The sequence below is a fragment of the Thamnophis elegans genome, chromosome 5 (genome assembly GCF_009769535.1).
Source record: "Thamnophis elegans isolate rThaEle1 chromosome 5, rThaEle1.pri, whole genome shotgun sequence".
NCBI lineage: Eukaryota > Metazoa > Chordata > Lepidosauria > Squamata > Colubridae > Thamnophis > Thamnophis elegans.
The window spans coordinates 64,935,827-64,960,700 of record NC_045545.1 but is presented as its reverse complement, the minus strand read 5'-3'; the positions used below and the strand labels follow the sequence as shown (position 1 = coordinate 64,960,700).

General features: G+C 37.7%; 1 protein-coding gene across 1 annotated transcript in view; it reads right to left on the bottom strand.

Annotated features, from left to right (window-relative positions):
* The window catches only part of LOC116509438 (centrosome-associated protein CEP250-like), a 100,180-nt gene extending 75,306 nt beyond the window's left edge, over positions 1-24,874 (bottom strand). The window contains exons 1-22 of the mRNA XM_032218595.1: positions 24,714-24,874; positions 24,241-24,423; positions 23,718-23,774; positions 21,716-21,798; positions 21,207-21,372; positions 20,687-20,793; positions 20,193-20,453; positions 19,059-19,155; positions 18,365-18,463; positions 16,390-16,542; positions 16,078-16,256; positions 14,955-15,137; positions 14,089-14,236; positions 13,144-13,290; positions 12,761-12,991; positions 12,119-12,312; positions 11,272-11,399; positions 10,992-11,161; positions 10,504-10,671; positions 8,549-8,683; positions 4,364-4,507; positions 3,074-3,849 (exon numbers count right to left, since the gene is read on the bottom strand). Of these exons, the coding sequence (XP_032074486.1) occupies positions 3,074-3,849; positions 4,364-4,507; positions 8,549-8,683; positions 10,504-10,671; positions 10,992-11,161; positions 11,272-11,399; positions 12,119-12,312; positions 12,761-12,991; positions 13,144-13,290; positions 14,089-14,236; positions 14,955-15,137; positions 16,078-16,256; positions 16,390-16,542; positions 18,365-18,463; positions 19,059-19,155; positions 20,193-20,453; positions 20,687-20,793; positions 21,207-21,372; positions 21,716-21,798; positions 23,718-23,774; positions 24,241-24,423 (3,809 nt within the window). The 5' untranslated portion in view covers positions 24,714-24,874. The remainder of the gene's footprint in view (positions 1-3,073; positions 3,850-4,363; positions 4,508-8,548; positions 8,684-10,503; positions 10,672-10,991; positions 11,162-11,271; positions 11,400-12,118; positions 12,313-12,760; positions 12,992-13,143; positions 13,291-14,088; positions 14,237-14,954; positions 15,138-16,077; positions 16,257-16,389; positions 16,543-18,364; positions 18,464-19,058; positions 19,156-20,192; positions 20,454-20,686; positions 20,794-21,206; positions 21,373-21,715; positions 21,799-23,717; positions 23,775-24,240; positions 24,424-24,713) is intronic.

The following is a 24,874-nucleotide window of genomic DNA, read 5'->3' as shown; positions in this document are numbered from 1 at the left end:
TTCTGCCTTGAGCCCCTCTAGGAGTTCAGCTGGCAGGTTGGAATTGGAAGTTAGAGACACGACTGGGGCATCTACTTCCGGGAATTTGAGGATTTCCTCCATTTTATCTTCTACTGCATATAGAGTTCTATCCCCCCCACTGGGGTTGGTCAGGGTGTCTGGCTGTAGCCACTGGCGCTGCACAGCATCCATAAATAGGTCTGGCACAGGAATAACCTCAGGAGTTTCTACTGTCTCCTTGAATAACCCATGCTTCAGATCCCTAGAAGTGGAAGCCTGAGAGGCCTCAGGTTTGGAAATGGGGCCTAACTCTGTGGCCGTCATGGCTTTGTGTAAGATATACTTGAATAATGACGGCTGAAACAGGCCAGAGAATTTTGGCTTGTCAGGGGTAGGGCTCTCATCTTCGGAGAGGGCGAAAATTTCCCCTTCTTCCTGCTCAGAACTTGAGAGCCCAGAGTGAGAGGGGCTTGAAGATGGAGAGGAGGATACAGGCTCCTTAGAGGTGGAGGCCCTAGGTTTGCGTTTTTCCTTTGGGGCCTTGCCCTTGCGAGAGCCCTTGCGCTTAATGCCTTCAGCTATCCCTTGGGAGATGGCTAAGGCAATTACCTCCCTCATTTCATCCGAGAGAGCCGGGCTTTTCCCCCTTTTTCTCTTTTGTTTACTGGGCCTGCGCTGGCTAGGCCTGCCTGAGTTGGATCCACCCTTCCCAAAGGGGGAATTCTGGACAGAATCTCGCTCCTCTCCAATGGAGGAGCTAGGGGAGTCGGGGTACCCCCAAGATGCTTCAGGAGATGGATCCCTGGATGCATAGTTATCCCCAAACAAGAATTCACTTTCCCCGGAGGATTGGGCCTCACAATCAGGGGAAGCTGACTCCCTGCTGCGACGGTCTGGGCTAGGTTCTGGCTGATGGGGCCTTGAAACCTCCCTGGGATCCACTGTGGCTCTTGGAGAAGCCCTTTCAAGTGAGCCTTTGTGCCCCTTGCCTTGATTTCCAGAGGGATCCAGCTTGTTGCACTTGCTGGAGGGCCCCACCTGTTCCCCTAAGGCCTCCCTGCATTCCTCAGCCATTTCAGGTCCCCACGAGGCCTGGAAGATAGCTGGAGTTGGGATGGGCACGCGCTGGCCTTTGCGGTCCAAAAGCGCTGGCAGAATCTACAGGAGGGAAGGGCCGCCTTGGGGTCAGTTCCTTCCTCTCACCGCCCTCGGTTCCCCGAGACTTAGCTTATTCTCCGGAGGGAGAGATTAGCTGGCTCCCCAGGCTAGTCCTCAGCCTCTTTGCGGCCTTCTGCGGTCGTTGAGGGCTGGCTGAGGTTCCCCTTGGGCTGGCTGGCTTGTCCTCCTGGCTTCCTCCAGCGGTCTCCGACTTGCTGTCCTCGCTGCTCGCACGCTCCGCTCTCTGCCGCTCTGCACAGTGAGTCGGAGCGATCCAAAATGGCGGGGGTGCGCACGCAGCCGCTTCCCGCTCTTTCCAGCCCTGAAAAGCACGCGAAGGCTCCAGCCTTCGCTGCTGTTGCCGGGCAAAATGGAGCAGGCGAGGGAATCCTAGCAATCTGGCTCGCCGGCTTTAGAGCCTTCTCAGAGCCTTCGCTGGACCTTTCCTCCCACTGGGACGCCCCTGTTCCAACAGGGAACTTGGTTTATCCCACTAATTGCTCCCGTAGCTAGCCAGCCCCCGCTGTGCAAGCCTTTCCAATCCACTGCAGAAACAGCAGGGAAGCCCGGTAGCCCTTCTCTTAAAGCGACAAAAGCCTCAATGGAGGCAAATAGACAGACCTGATGTAGAAGCGTGATTTCCTCTATCTGAGAATTTAAACGTGGTCCAAATTGGGAAACTTTTTCCAGCCTATCTGACCTTAGACTGGAGCTCTCCCAAAACAGTCCTAACTCGGTCAGACTGATTTTTCGAATTGAGCATGCGCAGGCAAAGGGAGGCGTGGTCAACAAAACATCACTCAGTCCAAGGGCAGATAGGCTGTGTTAAACCCCGGCATTTGGACTCTCTGAGCAGTGCACTGGAGAACAATAATAAAGCAGTCTTTAAAAAAATAAGTCTAATAATTTGAATTCTACAGGCATTTTATTATTACCTCCTTGCAGCAAACAGCAGTCTGATTAGCACAAAAAAAAAATCTGTCTCCCAGCAATTTGCCTCATGCAGCAAACAGTAAGTTTCACTTTCAATTTCAGCATAGGCCTCCCGATAATCAGTGTTTCAGGCTGCAGAGATTGCCATGCCTCCGCAAGCCCCCCTTTTCCCTGTTTGCTGCAAGGAGGTAAACTGCTGGGAGGCAGAGGCCAAAGGGTTGGGGTCGCTGGGTGGGTGGGGCTACATTCAGTATATAAGATGCACCCAAATTTTCACTTCTTTTAGGAGGGGAAAAGTGCGTCTTATACTCTGAAAAATATGGTAAGAACAAAAAAACCAATTTTCTTTTAGATGCTATCAACATGTAGTTTTAGTTCTTTTATGGTACACAGTTATAAACGATGATGTAAAGGCAAAATTTCAGTATATATGTCAGAAAATAATAATTACACAAAGATGTGTCAAGCACAGTGTGCATCTGTAAAAGAAGATACCCATACAAAAATTATTCATGTCACATAATTGAGGGAATATATGAGATTAAACTACCAAGAGATCATCTCTCTTAATGTAAACAATGTAATATAAAAACAAGGGAGATCATACCAGCATTAACAAATACAGATGCATGAAATTATAGTGCAATCATTATATGGCAGCAACATTCCTGATAGGATACAATAATTAGTCAGGCAATGCAAACTATAGAAACTAAGCTTTAAGACCTATAAAAGGCTGATTTTTAAATATAAATAATATAAGTATAAGTAAAAATATAAATAATATAAATATAAAAAATCTGTTGAAATAAAATCAAGATCTATCCTGTCTTTCTCTAAGAGAAGTTTTCACCAAGTACATTCTAAAAAAACCACAATCAATACAAAATCAAAAACACAATATTTATAGGGAATCACCAAAAAGTAACTCTCTCCGATATCATTATTTTCCACTTATGGTTTTTTTGTAGTTTGTGCTTACCTAGCTCGTTCCTGCTCTAGGCTTTCCAATGTTGCCTTAAGCTCCAAATTCTGGTTTTGTTCTTTCTTCATACAGATATCCTTATTTTCCATTTCTTCTTGCTTCTTATGAAGAAGGGCCTGAAATTCGGCATTCTGATATTCAACTTTTTCTTTCCAATTCTGCAACTCTGAACAGCGTTTTTGTGCCTCTTCCCAATGGCTCTGAAGCAGGGCGCTTTCGTGCTCTGCCTCCTCCTGCTGCCTTTGGAGTACAGCTTTCAGTTTGGCATTCTTCAGTTCCACCTCCTCTTTCTGTTGCTGCAGATTTCTGTTCTGAAGTTCTGTCTCCCTTTTCTGATTCTGCAGCAGTTTAACTTGAGATTTTGCCTCTTCCCATTGCCTTTGGAGCTCAGAATTCTGAAGCTCTGCCTTTTCCCACTGACTCTGCTTTCTCTCCAAGGCTTGAAGAGTGGTCTGGTGGTGCTCTAACTCTTCTTGCTTTCTTAGTAGCTTGTTGTTTAGGTGTTTTTCAGTCTCCCACTTGCTTTGCAGCATGGCTGTCAGTTCTGTGTTTTTTTGTTCCAACTCTTCCTTCTGTCTCTGCCACTTAATGTTCTGCTGTACGACCTCCTCTCTCTGTCTTCTCTCTCCTTCTAGTATCTTTTGTAGTTGTGACACTTCGAGCTCTTTCCGTTCAGACAATTCTTGCTTTTCTCTTAAATGCTGCTGAGCTTCTTGGTCAAACAGTTTGGAAGAATCTTTTGCAGTCAGCAGCTGAAGCTCCAACTCTTGTATCTTAAAAGAGAGAATAAAATAGCAAAGGGAAAAATCATATGGCTTTCACAAATGTCAACACGATGGTACGGTATACTATGCACAAGTGTAAAGATAGTACATTATGGCTCACTATAAATGAGGAGATAATGCTGCAGGTTTAAACATCTCAAGATAAACTAATTTAATATCAGCCTGAGCTTTTTAAAAATTTCAGTATTTGTCTGATCATAATAGAAATGGCACCAATGCAATGGGATATTACACCATTAAGAAATAGGAAAAACATAAATTTGGCAGAAGGGAAGTTAGATACCAGAATCAGTCTTGTTATATAACCCCAAATATCTGGCTTTTCTTAAAATAATATATAGTTCTGGTAGAAATGTTCTGATTTTTTTTATTTGTATAGCTTTCCATAATGTTTTGGAAAAGTTGACACAATTCAGCTTTAGCCCACACTCACAGATTCTCATTACAATTTCAGAAAGGCTGCATATTAATACATGGCAAGAATAAGTTAAGGCAAAATCACCTGATTTTGTAAACTGTTTCGCTGATAAAGTAGGAGATTTCTTTCTTCTTTGAGAGATTTAATTTCCTCCTTCTGCTTTATTTTCAATGTTTTCATTGTATTTGTGCTATCTCTCAGCTCAGCTTTCAGAAGTTGTACATTACTCTGCCAAAAGATAAATATGTATGAATTGGGATTTAACATTTCAAACTATATCTGTGCATATCTGGGATTAGTTTCTATACCACCACCTTTCATTAAATTTCTAGATACTTATACAATCTAGGAATATATATTCCTGGGTGCCTATGCATTCAGAAGAGTGTATTGATAGATGGATTGATTGACTGATTTACTTTGTCACTCCATTCTCGTAGGCTCTGAGCAGCATACAATCATCAAAAAATTAAAATAATATAAAATCTATACTCTGTTTCCCTGAAAATAAGACCTCCCTGGATAATAAGCCCAATTGGGCTTTTGAGTGCAAGACAGGGTCTTATTTTCTTTTGACCCTGAAATAAGCACTTGGCTTAAGCCCTCCCCAAAAAATAAGCCCTCCCTGAAAATATTGGAACACAGCAGCAGCCATGAGGTGATCATGCTCGCTGCCTCCTGCACCTCAAAAATAATAAGAATTATTTATTTGCCCAAAAATAAGGCCAAGTGCTTATTTTGGGGGGAGGGTGTCAAAAGAAAATAAGACCCTTTCTTATTTTCAGGGAAACACGGTATAGTTTCAAAAATAGTGCCATCCAGCCTTATATTCTCCTATATAAATTCCTATATAAATTTGTATATCTGAATATTAAATTATATGTATATCTGTGTAATGAACAACATGAAAAAGGTACTATGTAAGAAGTAAAATGATATCTTTAAGCAATCTTTAGCAATTAAACTTTAAACTGATAGCCACTTCCTAGGGCAACAATTGTGCAAGATAATCTGCAACATACTTCACAAGTTCCAAATGTATCCACCAGCCTCAACAAGGTTGGAAACCCTCACTTATATAATCTCTAGGAACCTCTATACAGTAAGGACAACAAATGAGAGTATTGTATCATGTGAAAGAGTAATAGAAAACAATACAATGGCAGAGTTGGAAGGGACCTTGGAAGTCTTCTAGTCCAACCCCCTGCCTAGGCAGGAAACCTTATACCGTTTCAGACAAATGGCTATCCAACATCTTCTTAAAGACTTCCAGTGTTGGGGCATTCACAACTTCTGGAGGGAAGCTGATTGTTTTAACTATCTGGAAATTTCTCCTCAGTTCTAAGTTGCTTCTCTCCTTGATTAGTTTCCACCCATTGCTTCTTGTTCTACCCTCAAGTGCCTTGGAGAATAGTTTGACTCCCTCTTCTTTGTGGCAACCCCTGAGATATTGGAACACTGCTATCATGTCTCCCCTAATCCTTCTTTTTATTAAACTAGATATACCCAGTTCCTGCAACCATTCTTCATATGTTTTAGTCTCTAGTCCCCTAATCATCTTTGTTGCTCTTCTCTGCACTCTTTCTAGAGCAGTGGTAGTCAACCTGGTCCCTACTGCCCACTAGTGGGCTTTCCAGCTTTCATGGTGGGCGGTAGGGGTTTGCAGTAACTCTGGTTTATAAATGTTATAAAGTAAAGTTAGTTCCCAACTTTATAAATCACCATTACTGTGCAACCGGTGGGCAGTTAGAAAATTTTACTACTAACCGAGATGCAAAAGTAGGTATAAAAAGGTTGACTACCCCTGTTCTAGAGTCTCCACATCTTTTCTACATCGTGGCGACCAAAACTGAATGCAGTATTCCAAGTGTGGCCTTACCAAGGCTTTATAAAGTGGTATTAACACTTCACGTAATCTTGATTCTATCCCTCTGTTTATGCAGCTTAGAACTGTGTTGGCTTTTTTGGCAGCTGCTGCACACTGCTGGCTCATATTTAAATGGTTGTCCACTAGGACTCCAAGATCCCTTTGACAGTTACTACTGTTGAGCAAAGTACCACATATACTGTACCTGTGCCTTTCGTTTTTGTTGCCTAAATGTAGAACCTTACTCTTTTCACCATTGAATTTCATTTTATTAGAAAGTGCCCAATGTTCAAGTTCGTCAAGATCCTTCTGTATCTTGAGCCTATCTTCTGGAGTGTTGGCTATTTCTTCCAGCTTGGTGTCATCTGCAAATTTGATGAGTTCCCCATTTATTCCCTCATCCAAATCATTGATGAAGATGTTGAAGAGTACTGGGTCCAAAACAGAGCCTTGGGGTACTCCACTGCATACTTCCCTCCATGAAGATGCAGTTCCATTGAAGACTACATGTTGAGTGCGGTTGGTCAGCCAGTTATGAATCCATCTGGTGGTGATGCTGTCTAACCCACATTCTTCTGCTTTATCTAGTAGTGGGTTATGGTCTACCTTATCAAATGCCTTACTGAAGTCCAAATAAACTATATCGACGGCATTCCTCTGGTCCACTAATTTTGTCACATTATCAAAGAATGCAATAAAATTAGTCTGGCATGATCTGTTTTTGACAAACCCATGTTGGCTTTTGGCTATTACTTTGTTTGCTTCTAGGTGTTCGCTAATTCGTTCCTTGATTATCTTTTCCAGAATCTTTCCTGGTATTGAGGTCAGGCTGATAGATGTGTAGTTTCCTGGATCTGTTATTTTCTCTTTTTTGAAGATGGGAACCACATCAGCTCTTTTCCAGTTCTGTGGTAGTTCCCCGGTGCTCCAGGATCTCTGAAAGATATAGTTCAGTGGTTCTGAGATCTCGTCTGCCAGTTCCTTTAGAACCCTGGGGTGTAATCCATCCAGTCCTGGTGATTTGAACTCGTCTAGGATAGACAAGTGCTCACTTAACATTTTCTTCCCTATTTCAACTTGTGTTCCTAATCTGATTTTTGTGATGCTGTTTTTGATAGGTTGGACTGTTTTATCCCTTTGTGTAAAGACAAATGCAAAACATGAGTTAAATAGTTCTGCTTTCTCTCTGTTGCTTGTCACCTTCTTGCCACTTTCTCCCAGCAATGGACCAATTATTTCCTTAACTTTTTTCTTGTTTTTAGCATGTTGAAAGAACCTTTTTTTTGTTTGTTATTTTTTACTTTTGTGGCAAGCCTTTCTTCATTGTGAGCCTTAGCTTTCCTCACTTCATCTTTACATGCTCAGACTATTTGCTGATATTCTACCTTAGTTATGTCCCCCCCTTTCCACTTTTTATACTTATCTTTTTTGTCTTTCAATTTGTCAGAGAGTTCTTATGCAGCCATGCTGGTTTCTTTTGGGAACTGTTGTTTTTCTTCTTCATTGGTATTGTGCTAGACTGGGCTTTTGTAATCTCATTTTTCAAAATTTCCCAAGCTTCTTGAGTTGTTTTCCCCTTGAGGATTCTCATCCATGGAATTTTTCCCAAGCTCTCTCTTAAGTTTATTGAAATTATCTCTCTTAAAGTCCAAGACTCTATTTCACTTTCTTCTACTACTTGTGTTTGCATAATGTTGAATATTGCATGGTCACTTGCCCCCAGGGTTCCTGTGGCTTCAACACCTTCTATCATTTTCTCTCTGTTAGTGAGAATTAAGTCCAATATGGCTGATCCCCTTGTTTCCTTCTCTACTTTTTGAGAAACAAAGTTGTCTGCTAGGTCTGTTAGGAACCTGTTGGATCTTCCACTTGGTGCAGAGTTTGTTTCCCAGTTGATGTCAGGGTAGTTAAAATCCCCCACTACTATTGTGATGTACTTCCTACATACCTTAGTTAGCTGACTAGCAAAAAGTTTATCTACTTCCTCTGCTTGGTTGAGTGGCCTGTAGTATAGACCTACGGCAATGTCATTTCCCCCCCCCAACCTTTAATATTGACCCAAATGCATTCAAGATAGTTCTCATCATTGTTGTGCTCTATTTCTATAGAGAGGTAATTATTTCTTATATATAGTGCAACTCCACCTACTCTTTTATTTGGTCTATTTCTTTTAAATAATTTAAATCCTTCTAGCTGTATGTTCCATTTGTCGGTTTCATCCCACCAAGTTTCTGTAATGGCAACAATATCGTATCTGCCCTCTTTTACTTGAATTTCTAATTTGCCCTGTTTATTCCTCATACACTGTGCATTGGTGTAGTAGTTCCTATAAATGTAATATTGCTTTGAGCTGGATTCTTGGAAGGTTTCAGAGTATTTTTCACTAATCTGCTTAGTTTTACCTGTTCCCTCTTTTCAAGTTTTTTCATCTCCTGATGGAGACACTCCAGCTTCTGAGAAGTATTAGCAAGTTTCTCATTTGTTTGGAAGATTTCCTCTCGTAACAATTTCTTTTCATTCTCTTTTTCTAGAAGAGCCTATACAGATAGATAAATATAAAGATGTATTTGGATCAATTAAATACATAAGCATTTTAAATCTACAAGTATCACTGTAGAAATTAACAGTTCATAATACCTTGAAACCAGGCTGTATAATTAGAGTTGAGCATTTCAGGTCCTTTCAAAAGACTCGTTTCCCAAGATTTCTAATCTAAATGCAATTTGCTAAGTATGAAATACCAGAAATATTTGCAGTATTTGTTTTAACAATTTATATCCACTTTCTAATTTAATTTGGTACCTAAAAAGAATCAAATCATGCTGAACATTTTCCATAAAATATACTTTTTTTCTTATATATCACCATGAGGCTCACCTCTCCTTTGTTCTATTTGAAAAGTCACTGTAAATTGCTGAATCAACGTTGGAACAGAATTTCAGGAAAGAAAATGAAATTGCACACATAGCACCTTAAGACGATAAACATGCGAGATTATCTTATGCCTTTCCACTTTATCCTCACACCAAACTTAAGAAACAGAAAGAGGTGCCAGAGAGCAATTGACAAGCTCAACTTTGTTTGGAGACGCATCTCTAGAACTTCAGCTTCATGTACTGTTTCCCAGAAGTTGACCCAGAAGTAACTCAAGGAAAGGATGTTTTCTTTCATTCCCCCATGTGATGATTTGTCTCTGGTTTGTTTTCTCCATAAACTTTCTGGCTAATTCTCAGAAAGGGTGAAGCTAGTCAGAAATAGGTTTTCACCTAGTCAGTGTGAATGAAGCTTTTATATTAAAATTGCAAATAGAAGATTCACCAATGTATTCTCAAATTAGATTTCCAGATATTAATCAGGGATAAATGTGTTTTAGAAATGCACTGCATGAAACGGAATACAAGTACTCACAAACCAATTTTAAGAGGTTTTTAAAAACCTGTGAGACCAAAGAATGGTCGCAGGAACTGGGTATGTCTAGTTTAATAGAAAGAAGGACTAGTGGAGACATGATAGCAGCGTTCTAATATCTCAGGGGTTACCACAAAGAAGAGGGAGTCAAACTATTTTCCAAGGCACCTGAGGGTAGAACAAGAAGCAATGGGTGGAAACTAATCAAGGAGAGAAGCAACTTAGAACTGAGGAGAAATTTCTTGACAGTTAGAACAATTAATCAGTGGAACAGCTTGCCTCCAGAAGTTGTGAATGCCCCAACACTGGAAGTCTTTAAGAAGATGTTGGATAGCCATTTGTCTGAAACGGTATAAGGTTTCCTGCCTAGGCAGGGGGTTGGACTAGAAGACTTCCAAGGTCCCTTCCAACTCTGCTATTGTATTGTATTAAAGTCAGCACAGAAGATATATAAAATGTAAAAGTGTTAAATATACTTAATGCCTGTTGAATATTAACACAAGCAAGAGAGTATCCCTTTAGCATCTTCAATTTTTATCACTCCAAATTCTGCATAATAGCAATTCTTTTTAAATCACTACAAAATTTTCAACATCCTCATCTCAAGAATTCTTATTACCTAAAGGAATGATAGACACCAAACATGGGCAGGCCTATGTGTGAATGGTATATGTGTAAGTAACAGCCAGTTGGAAGATATGCAGTTGTAATTTTTTTTATTATATAAAACAATAAAAAAGAGGAATAAGTGGCAATAATATTCCACATTAGTATATCAGAGTCATAAATAATATAATAAAAGAGAAAAACAAGAGGGCTGAAGCACAAACTTCCAGATATGCAGATTCTCAGCAATTACCATCCTGGCAAGAGAATTTTGAGGAATGAAGTCTAGATAACCTAATGGTGTTCAGAGTGGAGAAGGAAGTTTTAACACAAGCCATACTACCTCTTGTTTGGCATTTTCAGCTTTAATGAGCTCATCTTCCATATGGGTTTGAATTTCAGTGATGATCTGCTGCAGTTCCAACAGCTTCCTTTCATAGACACTTTCAAGCTCTTCTTTCTCCTTGACAACATGTTCTAATTCTATTCGGTGACGTTCACGTTCATTTCTCTAGAAATACATCAGGCAAAAATCTAATCAATACATAGAGGGAAGAAAGGAATGATTTCTTCTTTAACCACTAAATCAAAGGCTCTGCTTTTAAACAAAGATTTGAACTGAGTTTACTAAAGACAAAATACTATGCCTTAAGGTCATATAATGACCCCAAAAAGAATTGACCAGAAAGAGAACACATAGGTTGAGGTGAAACAGAGCATCTGGAGAAAAGAAAAAAAATGGTTGTATAATAGCGTATAATAGAATAGTGTGAGGTATAGCAGTCATGTGAGAAACAGAACCAATGACAGAGTAACTGTTTCAATGCTTGCCAGCTTCTGAGAGAGTATGTCCATTTCTTCTTTATGTACAGCGTAGCAGTGGCTGAGGTTTTCTTGGTGCTTCTGTTCTATCTGTGATAGCTGCTGTGCTTTTTCTTCTTTCTCTTCTTCAATTTTTGATTTTGCAGCTTCCAGCTCAGCCCTAAGACATTTCACTTCTCCTGAAATAATAAGCAAAGAAAAACCAGAATTTCTACTTAATTTCATTTCCCGTTAACCAAGGAAAATATAAGTATCCTACTGTTTCATGAAAACTCCAACTATTTCTCACCTTGTATCACTTCTTTGGCCTGGCTAATTGTCTGCATTTTCATTTCCAGTTGATCTCGGGTAATGTTTAATTCAGATAATTGCTGTTGAGCCTGGAAGAAATTTGATTCCAAGAGATCCTTTCCTGACCTACAAGAACCAGACATAAAATTGGCATTTAGTCTTTGCTTCTTTCTTGTACAACACTATGAAACCTGAAATACACAATGAGAAAAAATGTCACATTTGAAGTACTCCAACTAGAATCTCGCTATATAAACTATAATAACTTTAGTAAATATCTGTATGCCAAGCTGATACCAGATAGTTAATATGGAAAGAACACACTTTTGTGTGTGCACTGTATTTATACCTTGAAAGCAAATCTGACAAATTATATAAATAATTTAAAACTTGAATAAGGTTTGAATAATAGCAACAGTACTTAGACTTATATATTACTTCATAGTGCTTTACAACCCTTTCTAAGCCTTTTACAGAGTCAGCATATCACCCCCAACAATCTGGGTCCTCATTTTACCAACCTTGGAAGGATGGAAGGCTGAGTTAATCGTGAGTCTGGTAACATTTGAATTGCCAAACCTCTGGCAGCCAGCAGTCAGCAGAAATAACCTGCAGTACTGCATTCTAACCACTGCACCATCACGGTTCTTATAATATGGTGTATAAGAGGTGGTATAATAATGTGGTATAATAATATAACTGCTATTTATTTCTTAAGTTGCTTTCTGCAAGGGTAGACCTATCTCTAATACAAGAGCTTTGTATTATGAAATATGAAGATTTTTTTTCAGAATCCAGATGAACAGATAGTTATTTATTCAAATAATCTTCATCCAACACTTTACCTAAATTTTGACACCTGCTCTGTAAGAGTCAGTCTGTCTCTCTCAACAACTTTTAGTCGTACTTCCAAAGCAGTTTTTTCACGCATTAGCGATTCCTTTTCTCTAGAAGCCTTGGACAGTATTTCCCCTGTATGAATTAGCTCTTGATTTGCTTGTTCCAAACTAGTTTGATATATTTCATTCTGATGTTGTACCTACAAGAAAAAAAAATGTTTAGTATAAATAGATACCATAATAGATGGTATCTATTATAGATACCATAATAAAAAAAGAAATATTCATTATTTTTTTACTTATATGTATAAAAATTTGTATAGTACCCACCGGGATAAATCAATAAAACAAATACTAAAATCTACTACATCTTTAAATTTAAACTGTTTTATGTACTTTAAAAAAAAATAACTTATATTGCGAACTATTACTCTGGGCAACTCATAAAACAAATAAAAACAGCAAAAACAAACAAACACAAACATCCCTCCCCACAATAAAAACTTCTGGCATCCCAGGCCAACTTTCTTCTATAAATTAGTGTACTAAACTTTGCTGGGCTCCTGCCTGATTGTATTCCAATCATCGGCCTCTGACATAGGAAACAATGCTTGAATATATTTATGCAGGTTCGCTTTTAATACTCACTTGACTCAGCTTCTCATTTGCCTCTTCCTTTTCACCTGTTAATATTTTCAATTCGTTCCGTGAGCTTTCCTGCAGCTCCTCGGCCTCATACAGCAACTGTTCCAAACGACACTTCTCTGCACTTAATTCTTCATTTGTTCTTTCTGCCTGGTTAAGCTGCTTTTGCAAGGAAGCCCATCTCCTTTCCATGTAATCTACTTTGTCCAAGAGTGTCTGATTTTCTTGTTCTAACTGAATGTAATTAAAGATCAACAATTAATAAAGATAATCTTAGCTTGAAGAAACACTTCTGAGTTGAACACAATCACTGAATTAACATATGCCTTATTTTCATACTACATGCCATTCAGCTTAAAAACAATAGGTCTGATACATGTTCTTACCTTGAAAATTAGTTGATTTAAACTCACTTTATCCAGTGCTAGTGCTTCATTAAGGGCACTCATCTTTGTAACTGTATCATGAAGGTTAGCAGTTTCTGCCTTCAGCCTATTGTGCCCACTGGTGAGCTTTGCAAGAGACTCTTCAGCCTTACAGAATGAAACGCATCAAATACAAGCATCTATTAATCACTTTGACAATTTATATTCAGTGGCTTGAACATGCGCCAAATTCTGCTCATCCAATTATGGCTAAACAATGTAATCTCAGGAATAGTATTGGGGATAAGGAGAGGAAAAGATGGTGTTGTAATTGCCTTCTGTGTGACAACATATTTCTATGCTTAACATACTTAGAACGGGACAAGTTGTTTTTATATTATTAACTGGAATTCTATATAAAACTCAGGAAATATGTAACATATATTACATTTTTTTATTAGCCTGACCATTACAACCATTCCTCATTTAGTATCTTTACTGATCAATAAGTGCGTTTAACAAAAACCTTCAGTGTAAAACTAATTACGGTCCCCCACGTTTCAGGCAGCATTGCAGCCAGCAGGAGGGTTCTAATCAACTAATTAAGGTCATAGAGCTGAGCTTGTTAACTTGCATTTAGCACTTTTAAGGAAGCACTGCATTGTGGAGTAAAGCAGCACAAGAAGAGATAGCTTGTTTATGCAATCTTTTAGCCCTGTGACTGGAGAGGACACTCTATGAGAGAACATGATCTGAATAAGACAACAGCTACTGGTGATCTTCACACCACTGTTCACTTACTCAGTAAGTTATGCCTCACTATCAAGTCAATAGATCAGAATGTAGTTAGTAAATGAGGAAACGATATAGTATATAACATTGAATATGACATTTATACTTTACACATTTCTAGTTTAAGTTCAAGTATAAGATAATGTCTCAACAAGAAGAGTACATTAATAGTACCTGCTCTAAAGCTAAAGCAAGTTCATATTTTTCATATTTCTTCATCAGTTCTCCATCAAGATGAGATTTTTCCAATGATTCTCTCATAGCTATCAATTCCTTTTTTATTAATGAATGCTTTTCTTCAAGAGCATTTTGATCTTCCTGACTGAAAAAAAATATTTTAAAAAGGCTAATATACATGTATTTTCTATCAAAACAAAACAATATTCTGCCCTAAGAAAACTGTCCTAAGAGTATTGAAAGCTGGTTTTGCAGCCAAGGTACTACTAATTCACTCAAAGTAGTAAAATTTACAAAACTCAAATACAGTACAATGGAGGGAATAGAGAGAAAAGCACTCTATTTTTTTTTCTGTCAAGCTGTATCAATAAACTGAAGATGCTTATTTCCAGCATTGGCATATTGAAGCATTGCAACTTGTGTCAATATACTGGATACATTTTCTAAATAGTTTTAAATACACATGTTCTAAATATACACACACGAGTATATTATTTTGCAAGGTAGCTTACACAGGCTATCATAGGTAAAGGTTTAATTGCCTTTATGGTATATTAGCCAAAATGTGCCCAAACTAATTACAGTCTACCCCAATTCTTAGGATGTTTCATCTGACACTAAGTTTGGTAACCTAGTCAACACTATCACTAACTTACTAAAAAGTATTATATTAAAGCCACAACTAGAACAACTAGATTAATATATGTGTCTTTATAGAAAATTAATCTTCCAAAAGAATGATTAAGAAAAAGTTTTATTTACAAAAAAGAAGAACAGATGCATAATGTGGGAGCGGGTCATTTTTTTAGGGCAAACTATTACTCTTTGGGGAATGTGTGAAGAAAACAAGCAAAAAAGCTCACATGTATTCTCTCTCACGCATTAGCCTTTCCAATTCATCCTGTCTTTCTTCTTTCTCTCCATCTGCCATATCACCTTTCAGCTGTAGCTCTGTGTTACTTTGGCGTAAATGCTGGGCCTCCTGTTCCAAAATTTCCAGCTGTTGCTGCAGTTCCATTCTAGATTTGTCCAGGGTTTCATGGTCACTGTGAAACAGCAGCCTCCTGTTAAGTAGTTGCTTATATGCTGGAAATGAATAATAACTAACAGGGCAACAGCAAATAGATATATAAGAGAAATGTTAATATTAATAACTAGCTGAATACCCATGCTTCATGACGAAACTATATGATCAGGCTATGCAGTAGAAATTCGGTTCACAATCCGTCGGCTCAGTGGTGGTTGGTGATAGAAACACATAAGGGAATATCGCTCCCTCCACCTTGAGTCCAGAAGCAGTTCCATAGATGGAAGGTGTAGACATGTTGGTGTGGTACTGATCTTTAGTACTGTAAAGAGCCCCAGACCACTCCTTAGTGAAGAAGTGGAACATCTGCCAGTTTGAACTGAGGTAACGGAATGTGGACAGAGTTTGGTCAGTAGTGGTCGGTGATTGAAACACATAATGGAATATTGTTCCTGCCGTGCAGTTGGAACAGAGTTCTTTTCAGGTGGGGAGGGGGAGTAGAATGCCTAACTCCTTAGCATCAAAGTGTGTTAATATAAGGCAACTGGCAGTTGGAACAGAGTTCTTTTCAGGTGGGGAGGGAGAGTAGAACTCCTTAGTATCAGAGCATGTTAATTACTGTATAAGAAATACTAATAATTTGATGGTCATTTCGAAAAATCCTTTCTTAGTTAGCACCTAGAAGCCAAGAGCCAACATACATGCCAAATTTCAAGTTTGTAGGCTTTACAGTTCTGGAGATTTTGTGATAATGTGCGAGTGGTATTTCGCTTTTATATATTTATATAGATTAATAGTATATTTAAAAAAAGAATTACTGGCATCTCTCAGATATTTTGAGACTACAGCTCCTAATCAGGGGAGGCAAAAGAATTCCAGGAATTGCAAACGCAACACATCTGAAGGCCGCACATTGGAGAAGGTACTTTAAAGCTAGAGAAAGCTAACCTAATGCATACCTACGGTAAGTCTCCAGTACAGATTGTAAATGCTGAAGCTGGCTTGCATATGTGTCTCGTTCTCCTTCTAATCTTTCTACCTTATCTCTTAGGAAGCTGCACTGCTCTTCCTGCTGCTTTTGTTGCTTTTCCAAAGCAGTGGCAGAATCTTGACTTTCCAATAGCTGTTGCCTCAATTGCTGCAAAAGGAGAAAAGAAACCCAAGAAAATCAGACTTAAAATGCATGATGAGAGAATGAAGAGTGAATATTTACAGAGACCAAGTGTTGAAATTTTTATAAGAGAAAGAAGTATCCTTATCAGTCCTCTTACCTCTACTTGATTTCTTCTCCCAGCAAGCACATCACGTAAAAGAAGGAGGGTCACATCTGAATCACCAGTATTCAGTTCCATGATACCACAAGGGTCAGCAAACTTTTCAACTTGCCTGATGCCAGTTGTTGCATCATTCTCACTAATAAGTGCCTGAAATCCAAACCAATATCACTCTGCTAGTTTTTCATATTAAAACCAACACCTACCCAGAATCACCCACATAGGATTTATTCTTTTGAAAGATTATAGTGAACAATGGGTAAGTCACTAACCTTATTCATACTTTATATCTGCACAAAAGCTTACCAAGTTGAATTAAGACTAGGGCATCTCAGTATTACATCTGACATCCACTATCCATATGCTGAGTACTGCTTATAAGAATTAACCTGCCAGCAGAACTTGCAATTCATGAGATTGTGGAATAACAGACTGATTATGTAGATCTATAAGCAGGTTCTCCATGAATAATCACACTATTGTCAGTGCTGGATTTTGGAGATGTACAATTGAAAAAACATAACCTTGATAACTGTTTCTCCAAATATCGTAAATCCAAATAATATGTAATGAGAATGTCTGTATTTCAGAAGCGATGGGTGGAATACAAAACAACTTCTCCCATTTAAATTGACTATCATCACATAATGAAAGATACATTTTTCTGAAACAACAGAACATGTTCTCCAGAGTGTCTCAAAGTAATATGATTATTTTGTTATTAAATACAAAACAAGTTTATGAACATATTTCTAATATATTAAGATAGGCATTGTCTTCCTTCTAAACACATAAGAAATCCATAACCAACAATCTACCTCTTCTTCTGAAAATGTATTTCAGAATACATTACACAGAAAGGGGTGTGTAAGTCATTTAGTCCAGCACCATGCTTATCCAATCTATTTAAAAGCCTCCAGTGAGTGACAATCCACTCTGACTGAACTCTGCTGATTGGTTAATACAAGGATAACAAAATAACACAAATTTTGCTGAAGCTGTATTGGTTACCAGAAGGTTTCTCGGTCCAATTCAAAGTTCTGATTATTAACTATAAAGCTTTTTATGGCTCAAGTCTCTGTTACTTTTGGGTACCAGGTAAAATTTATCTGACCACTCTGCAAAGGCAAATGGGTAGTGAAAAAAGTCCTCCCTCGTGAAAAGTCAAGGGAAAGGCAGTGGGGCAGAAAACTCCTTCAATAGGAAACCACCTGATGTTCGAACTAAGGATGACACTTTCTTTTTTGTCCTTTCAAAAAATACAAATACTGTGTTCTTCAGCAGGTTTTGAGATGCAAGGTGGAGGCAGGTATAAGCAGTCAGCTAACACAGGGAAGTACCTATGTTTTGGAGGGCAATATTACTTTGATTTGATTTGACGTAAAACTGTGTGGGTTTTTTTGGTCATTAAGAACCCCTATAGCCTGAGATGACAACAAAAATTATTGTAAATCAGTAAGTCTTTGGCATAATACTTTTCTATATTTTGTAAATTGGGGCCTCTAATGTAATGCCTGCTGTACAATAAATGTATTTTTCTGATTGGCCACACTCATCACAGTGGTTTGTTATGAGTGGACAAAGGCCAGCCATACACTACAAAGTATCATGTTTCCCCGAAAATAAGACAGAGTCTTATTTACTTTTGATCCCCCAAATAAGCGCTTGGCCGTATTTTCGGGGAGGTCTTATTATTTTTGAGGTGCAGGAGGTGGTGAGTATGGTCACCTCATGGCTGCTGCTGTGTTGCAATATTTTTGGGGAGGGTTTATTTTTTGGGGGAGGGCTTATTTTAGCGCATGCACTCAAAAGCCCGATTGGGCTTACAGTATTATCCGGGGAAGTCTTATTTTGGGAGAAACCGGGTATGCTCCTCAATATCCAAATGTGTACCTCTAGGCAAAGGAATGTGATATTTAATTTATATTTTTAAAAGTAACAGAATCATGAAAAGCTATCCAAATTATATTACCTGGGTAATTTCTGTCAATACATGTTGCAGAGAAAATATCTCTTCACTGATATCTTTGCTTGGTTTTTGGTCACAATCTATCTTCAAATTATTAGCTTTCTGAAAAAATAAGGATATTAGAATTAAATCACTGTTTATAGAATCTGAATCTTCACAAACATCAAGACTTAGAACATAATTTAATGGAAATACTGAATGACAACATATCAATAAAACTGCAATGGGCATATCTCACTGGCCAAAATATTTATATGAAAGCATACCAAAAGGAGTTCTATTTGTAGGCAAATCCATCAAGAATTACAAGATTCCAGAGCAGTACAGGGAAATTAGTACTTCTTAACTAGCTATTAAAAGTGATATTCAGTTTACATATTGCATACATGTTTTCAAACTCCATTAGCAAAAATAATTTGACTTTATACCTGCCTAACCTATTTTCCCATTGCTATAGTATAATTATATAAACATTAGGTATTTAGTGTTGTAGCAAATAGTACATTTCTCTCCAAAACGTCTTGTGCTCCAACATTTAACTTGTAAAAGCAGTTATCACTAAAATTGCATGAAGTAAGACTGTATAACTTTGAGTTTTGAATCAATGAACTGAATATTTTTTTGGCTTTGGAAAGCCTCCTAAATGATAACAAACCAAGGAACTGAGTATCTCTTCTCTAACTCCTTGACAACATACCAGAATTTCCACCATCTCTCTTAGAGCCTTCACCGTCTTCTCCTTATCTTCATTCTGTAGATGAGACTCTTCAAGCAAAGCAGTCAACTCCAGCACTCTAAAAAGAGAACAGCAATATTTACAGACTAAGATATTTTGGCTAGCACAATTTTACCTTGTTGCTTCTAAAAGTGGCTCATTGTCCCTGAAAGCTCAAGATGAGAATGAAAATCCTGCACATACTTTTATGCATTTAGAAATCCCAGCAGAATCCCCATTTGTAAAATGGGGGAGGATCTAATTATATAATTTACATTAATCTTTTGAAAAAGCAAAACTTTACAATATTTGTTACCATTTGCAGTTGATAAACTTTCCAAAGCCAAAGAAGGATTCCTGTATCCATTTTCTCAGTGTGTTAAAGCAGAACTTTTCTGTGGACAGAATATTCCTACAGGAACTAAATGCCACCATCTGGAAACCAAGTTCCCTTTTCAATACATCACTAATTGTGATATAGTGGCCCAAGATTTTACTTACATACACACTTTTAATAGAGAAAACATCTCCAATCTCCAAAATTATATTACCGGTACTTTAAAATATAGCTTATGTATATATAAAGCCATGCATTTTATTTTATTTTCCCTGAATACTATTGTTCATATATCACAATTATCAGAAGATCTGCATTGTTATCAAGAGAGAATGAATCATATTGATTAGTTATTTGGGTCAATAGTAAATGCATCAAAGTATTCAAAAATTTATGAAGAAAGATAGTGTATTCCCCTTATGGAAGCTTAGTTTTGCCATACATCAGTATGAATACATCTCTTGATCATTCAAATTAGGCAGATTTTCCTTGTACAACATAATCCAGCACTGATTTATTGTACACTGGGTTTCTCTTTGTTGAAAATAATGAAAACAAAACAATCCAAATTACGAAGAACAGGATAACCCTAGTAAACCCATATTCTATTAACACTATCTTTCCAATTTTCCCTACTAAATTCTTATTTGGTATAATTCATTCATACTATTAACAAAAATGTCTTCCTTGATAAAGTTGTGACACTAACAGTCAGTATAATTTGAATAAAGAATTACAACCAGTGACAGCAATTAGCAGACCTTTTAAATAGAACTTACCTGCTCTGAAGATCTTTCTCTGAAAAATCCCCTTTGACCTGTAATGTTATAATTTTTTTTGCTTGCTGGTATTTTTCTTTCTCCACATCTATTTTCTCCAATTTTTTACCAAGTTGTTGCCGTTCCTGCAGCTGGCATCTTAGGACTGACTGTTCCAAATTTTTGGTCTCCCAAAACTGTGCATGCGAGCTCACATGGAAACAATTGATCAATACAGAGCCGTAAAGCCTCACTTGGTCAGCTTTTATTTCAGACAGATCCCTGGAGTAAAAATAAATAATACTAAATTCTACCAATCTATTGATAGTGGAACTCAACCACTACTAAACCAAATGTCTTCAGAAGAGAGATGGAGTAGGTAAGAATTTTCCTTCCTATACAGCAGTGAAAGAAACATATCATAATTCTTTCACTGATACATAGAAAAAGGATATTTCCACATACAATTTAATTGTATACAATTTTATCTGATAAAGGAATCCATTCCTTTTCACCTGTCCGTTGCAGTCTTCATTTCCAAAAAATGCCGACGTAATGTCACCACTTGCCGCCAAATGCCAAGGATACGATCATGTTCAGATTGCCTATAGTGTTCAAACAGCTAAAAACAAGAAAATTACAAGTGGCAACACTTGTGATAAACATGTTTTATCCCACCACAGTAATTTGGAATATACTTTTTCAAAGAAAAAAAAATCTTTTAAACCTTATGCCCTTAAACTTTATCCTTACTATTCTTTTTCTGTAATATGAATCAACTTTCAAGATATGGCTATTAGTTGATCAATTATTAAAAAAGGAAAGCATTTGGTTCCCATCTCCCAAAGATCTAGTAATCTTTGACTTCTAGAATCATATACATTTGTTTATATCAGTTTGATTTCTTAATGTTTATCAGCAAATATCTGTTCAAGCTGAAGCAGGCGAATTTCTATTTGATTGGAATACAAGATTGTCTAGGAAAAAATTACTCTCCTTATATTTTCCATAATCTTACTACAAATACATTCTTACCTCCCGTTCTTTGCGCCAGTCACTCTCTTTGTGCTCTAATTCAGTTTTGGCTCTTGTCCAATCATCTGTCAATTTATTGATATCTTCCTGGAGTGCCCCATTCACTTCATTGGCTTTGTCCAAGTGTTTCCGAAGCAAGATATTAACTCTACCCAAATTCTCACATCTGATATTTAAAAGTGATAGTTTAAACAAATAAGCATGATTCTGAGAAGGTGAGCTAGCATCAGTACAAATACTCCTTATTTAGCAACCAAAATCGGGACTGACAATTTGACCATTAAGTTAATCAGTTGCTAACTGAAACCACAATTATGCTTATGGTGTTCAGGTTTCCTTTGTTTTATGGACTTGTGAAGGTCATAAATGCAAGGAATAGATGTAAAATTACTTTTTCATCACTTTTGTAATTGCAAACAGTCACTAAACAAAGCAATCGCAAAGCAAGGGCTACCTTTATTGTAATTGTACTGTTACTCAACACACTTCTACAATTAGGTTTAATTTACCTCTGTTGTTCTTCTTCCAAATGAACCAAAACATTTTCTAGATTCTGTTCCACTTTGTGATCCCGTAGATGTAGATGAGAATCCTTTGTGAGAAAGCAAAGCCTTAATTAAACATCAGATTATAAAACACTGATCAAATGGATAATCAATAGCATAGTACTAAGCCATATTCATTTAATTACAATTAAACTAAGTGCATGGATCTGAAGTGGGGATGGTTATCAGAATCCAGAAAACAGTGCTATCTATGCTAAATACTGATAATAGGACTGGGAGAGAGATGCAGGATCTAAAAGTGCCCAAAGCATAAAAGTATAGGAAGGTTTAGGTCAAAACACATAACATGAGGATTCCAGGGGACCTATAGAAATGCACAGAATACGGCATCAAAGAAGAACACCAAAAAGCAAATACAATTTGAAAGGTACTATTGAAACTTGGTAAAATGAAATTCATGGATGGAATGCCAGGAAAGAAGATGAAACATATTCAAAAGGAATACACCAGACAAAAGATAACGTGGAATGGCATTATATGTGCACCCACATACTGAGACCCAGGAATTTGAGGAGAATTCAGTCAAGAACATATTTATAAGAATACTAGAAAAGGAGTATGATTGTGAGGATCTCCAGTAAACCTCCAACAAGGTGAGGATAATGGCCTCCTGTACCAGAATTTTCAGCGGAGAATAACAATAATAATTCACTATCTGAATATAGATAGTTCTTGGCTTATAACAATTTGTTTAGCGAACATTCAAAGTTAAAATGGAACTGAAAAAAGTGACTCATAACCACTCATGACTCGTCTACATACTTACAATAGCAGTATTCCTGCGGTCATATGATCAAAATGTTTGTAACCAACCTGTATTCATGACAGTTGCAGCATCCTGGAGTCTTGTGGTCGCTATTTGCAACCTTCCAAAAAAGTTTCTGACAAGGAAAATCAATGGGGGAATCACTTAACAACCATGGGAGTCACTTAACTGCAGCAGTTTGCTTAACAACTGTGGCAAAAAAGGTCATAAAATGAGGTGTGACTAACTTAACTGTCTTCCTTAGCAACTGAAATTCTGGTCCCAATTATGGTCGTAAGTCAAGGATTACTTGAATCAGTTGGTAACAACTAAGGTTGGAAGATCCTAAAATATTCTCAATGGTCTTTCTAATTGTTTCATTGCAGGTACAGAAGAGAAAGGGAATCAGTTCTACTGAACAGTTCTTCCTTAACCAATAAAGAAGATGGTTGAAGATATAAAAGCAAAGGGAATTTTGAAAAAAAAAGTCATCTTGGGGTTCAAGTTATAGAGAAAGAGAAATTGAAAGCAAAGGAAAAGTACAAGGTGGGATCCCATGGACACAAAGCCCAGGACAAAAGATGGTGCGGACAGAAGAGAATCTTTGTAGCTCAGAACTGTGGAGTCCTTGGTGCTTTCTGAGCCTGGTTATTTGCTTGCAGATGTTTCATTACCCAACTAGATAATGTCATCAATGCTAGTGAGAGCTGGGAAACTTTAACTGGAAAACAATGAACATCCTAGACCAAACTAAATCCAAAAACGGTAGGGAATTCCTGGAAGCTTGGCATTCAGACAAAGCCATCAACTGACACACATAAATTAACCATATTTAAACACTGTTCAAAAGACCCACAAAAAGCTAAAAAGGAAACAAAAAGATCAGAACACATCCCTTCCAGCAGCCAACACCCAAATAAGCAGGGGTTATCACCAGACACCAGACAAACAAGCAGAAAACAATACTGTAATCAAGGGACTACCAAGGAAAAAAACCACACCCACCAACACTGAAAGGCAAGTTCTCTTACATAAAGAAGGAGCAAACCTCACACTCACTAGCACTGTTATCTTCAGATAATAAAATGTCTGCAAGCAAGCAACCAAGCTAAGTATTTCATAGGATGTAACTTCATGCACCTTCCTCTCTTTTGCATGGCACACCATTAGTAACACATAATTACAAAAATCATTACTCACACTGTTGGATTCCAGACGATTTTCTAATTCTTTGCACCAATTTCGATATTTCAAAACCTGCAAACAGAAAATTAGTGTACATCTTTTTGTGTGCACATTTAAACAGTTTCACATTTGTTACCAATTAAGGCATTTTCCCTGCTTTCTCATCTATAAGTAGATGCCTACATACATATATTCACTTATAAATTCCAGTTTTAGAACAAATTTTAAGCACAAACTGGTCATTTTTAAATATATCTTTTACATTTATATTCTGCTTTTCTTTCAGCAACTTAACAGTAGTATTACCACTGCCAATTTTATCCTCACAACCATTGTATTCTGGGAAAGGTTAAGCTGAAAGACAGGATTGTCCACAAATTGCTTAGTAATTTCCATAACTGAGTGGGAATTTGAATAACATTCTCCTCCATTCTTGCACAGTCCCATTAACACCTCTGTAACTCTTTTATTTATTTGTGCATCTAAGAAGATAACCACTTTCTTTTGGATGTCACTATTTACAGAATTGCTTTTTTACCTTTGCCTGCAGCTTTCGAACAAGTATTGCCTGATGTTGTTGTGCTTCATGGGAACTTTGCAATTTCTGCCGATAGGATGCACACTTTTCCATCATCTGCTGATGTAATACTGTTATTTGGTCATCTGGCAACAAAATGCCCCTCTGTATTTTCATGCTGTTTAGTCTGTTCTCTTCTTCCATCTGTAAGGAAAAAAATCTATCTGAGCAAGGTTGATTCCTTTCCTCTGGAAGCCAAATCTGCTCTTGACAGCCTGTTCTTTTCAATAACAGAAACAAGCATTCTGTTTTGGCATTCTTTTAACAGATAAAATAGGTAAGATAACCCGGGACAGAAACTAGTCTGTTTTGTGTCCAGTACACGAATGGAAAATTACAGGCGTTTAATATAACCCACAGAAGTGGGGGGGAAATAGGTATTTACAAAAACTAAGTCCTCTAAAGTTCAGAAATTAGTCCGCAGGTCCACAAACCTAATATTTAGCATCTATCCGTATACGTTCTTATAATCTCGGGGACCGCAAGACTTTTACTCCCAGGCTCGCTAATGCCACTGAGCATGGATCTCAGGTAAAGTCCGGAACAGCCCTCCCGGCTCTCGCCCAGAAGTTGGGATGCAGTTGCCTTTCTGCTC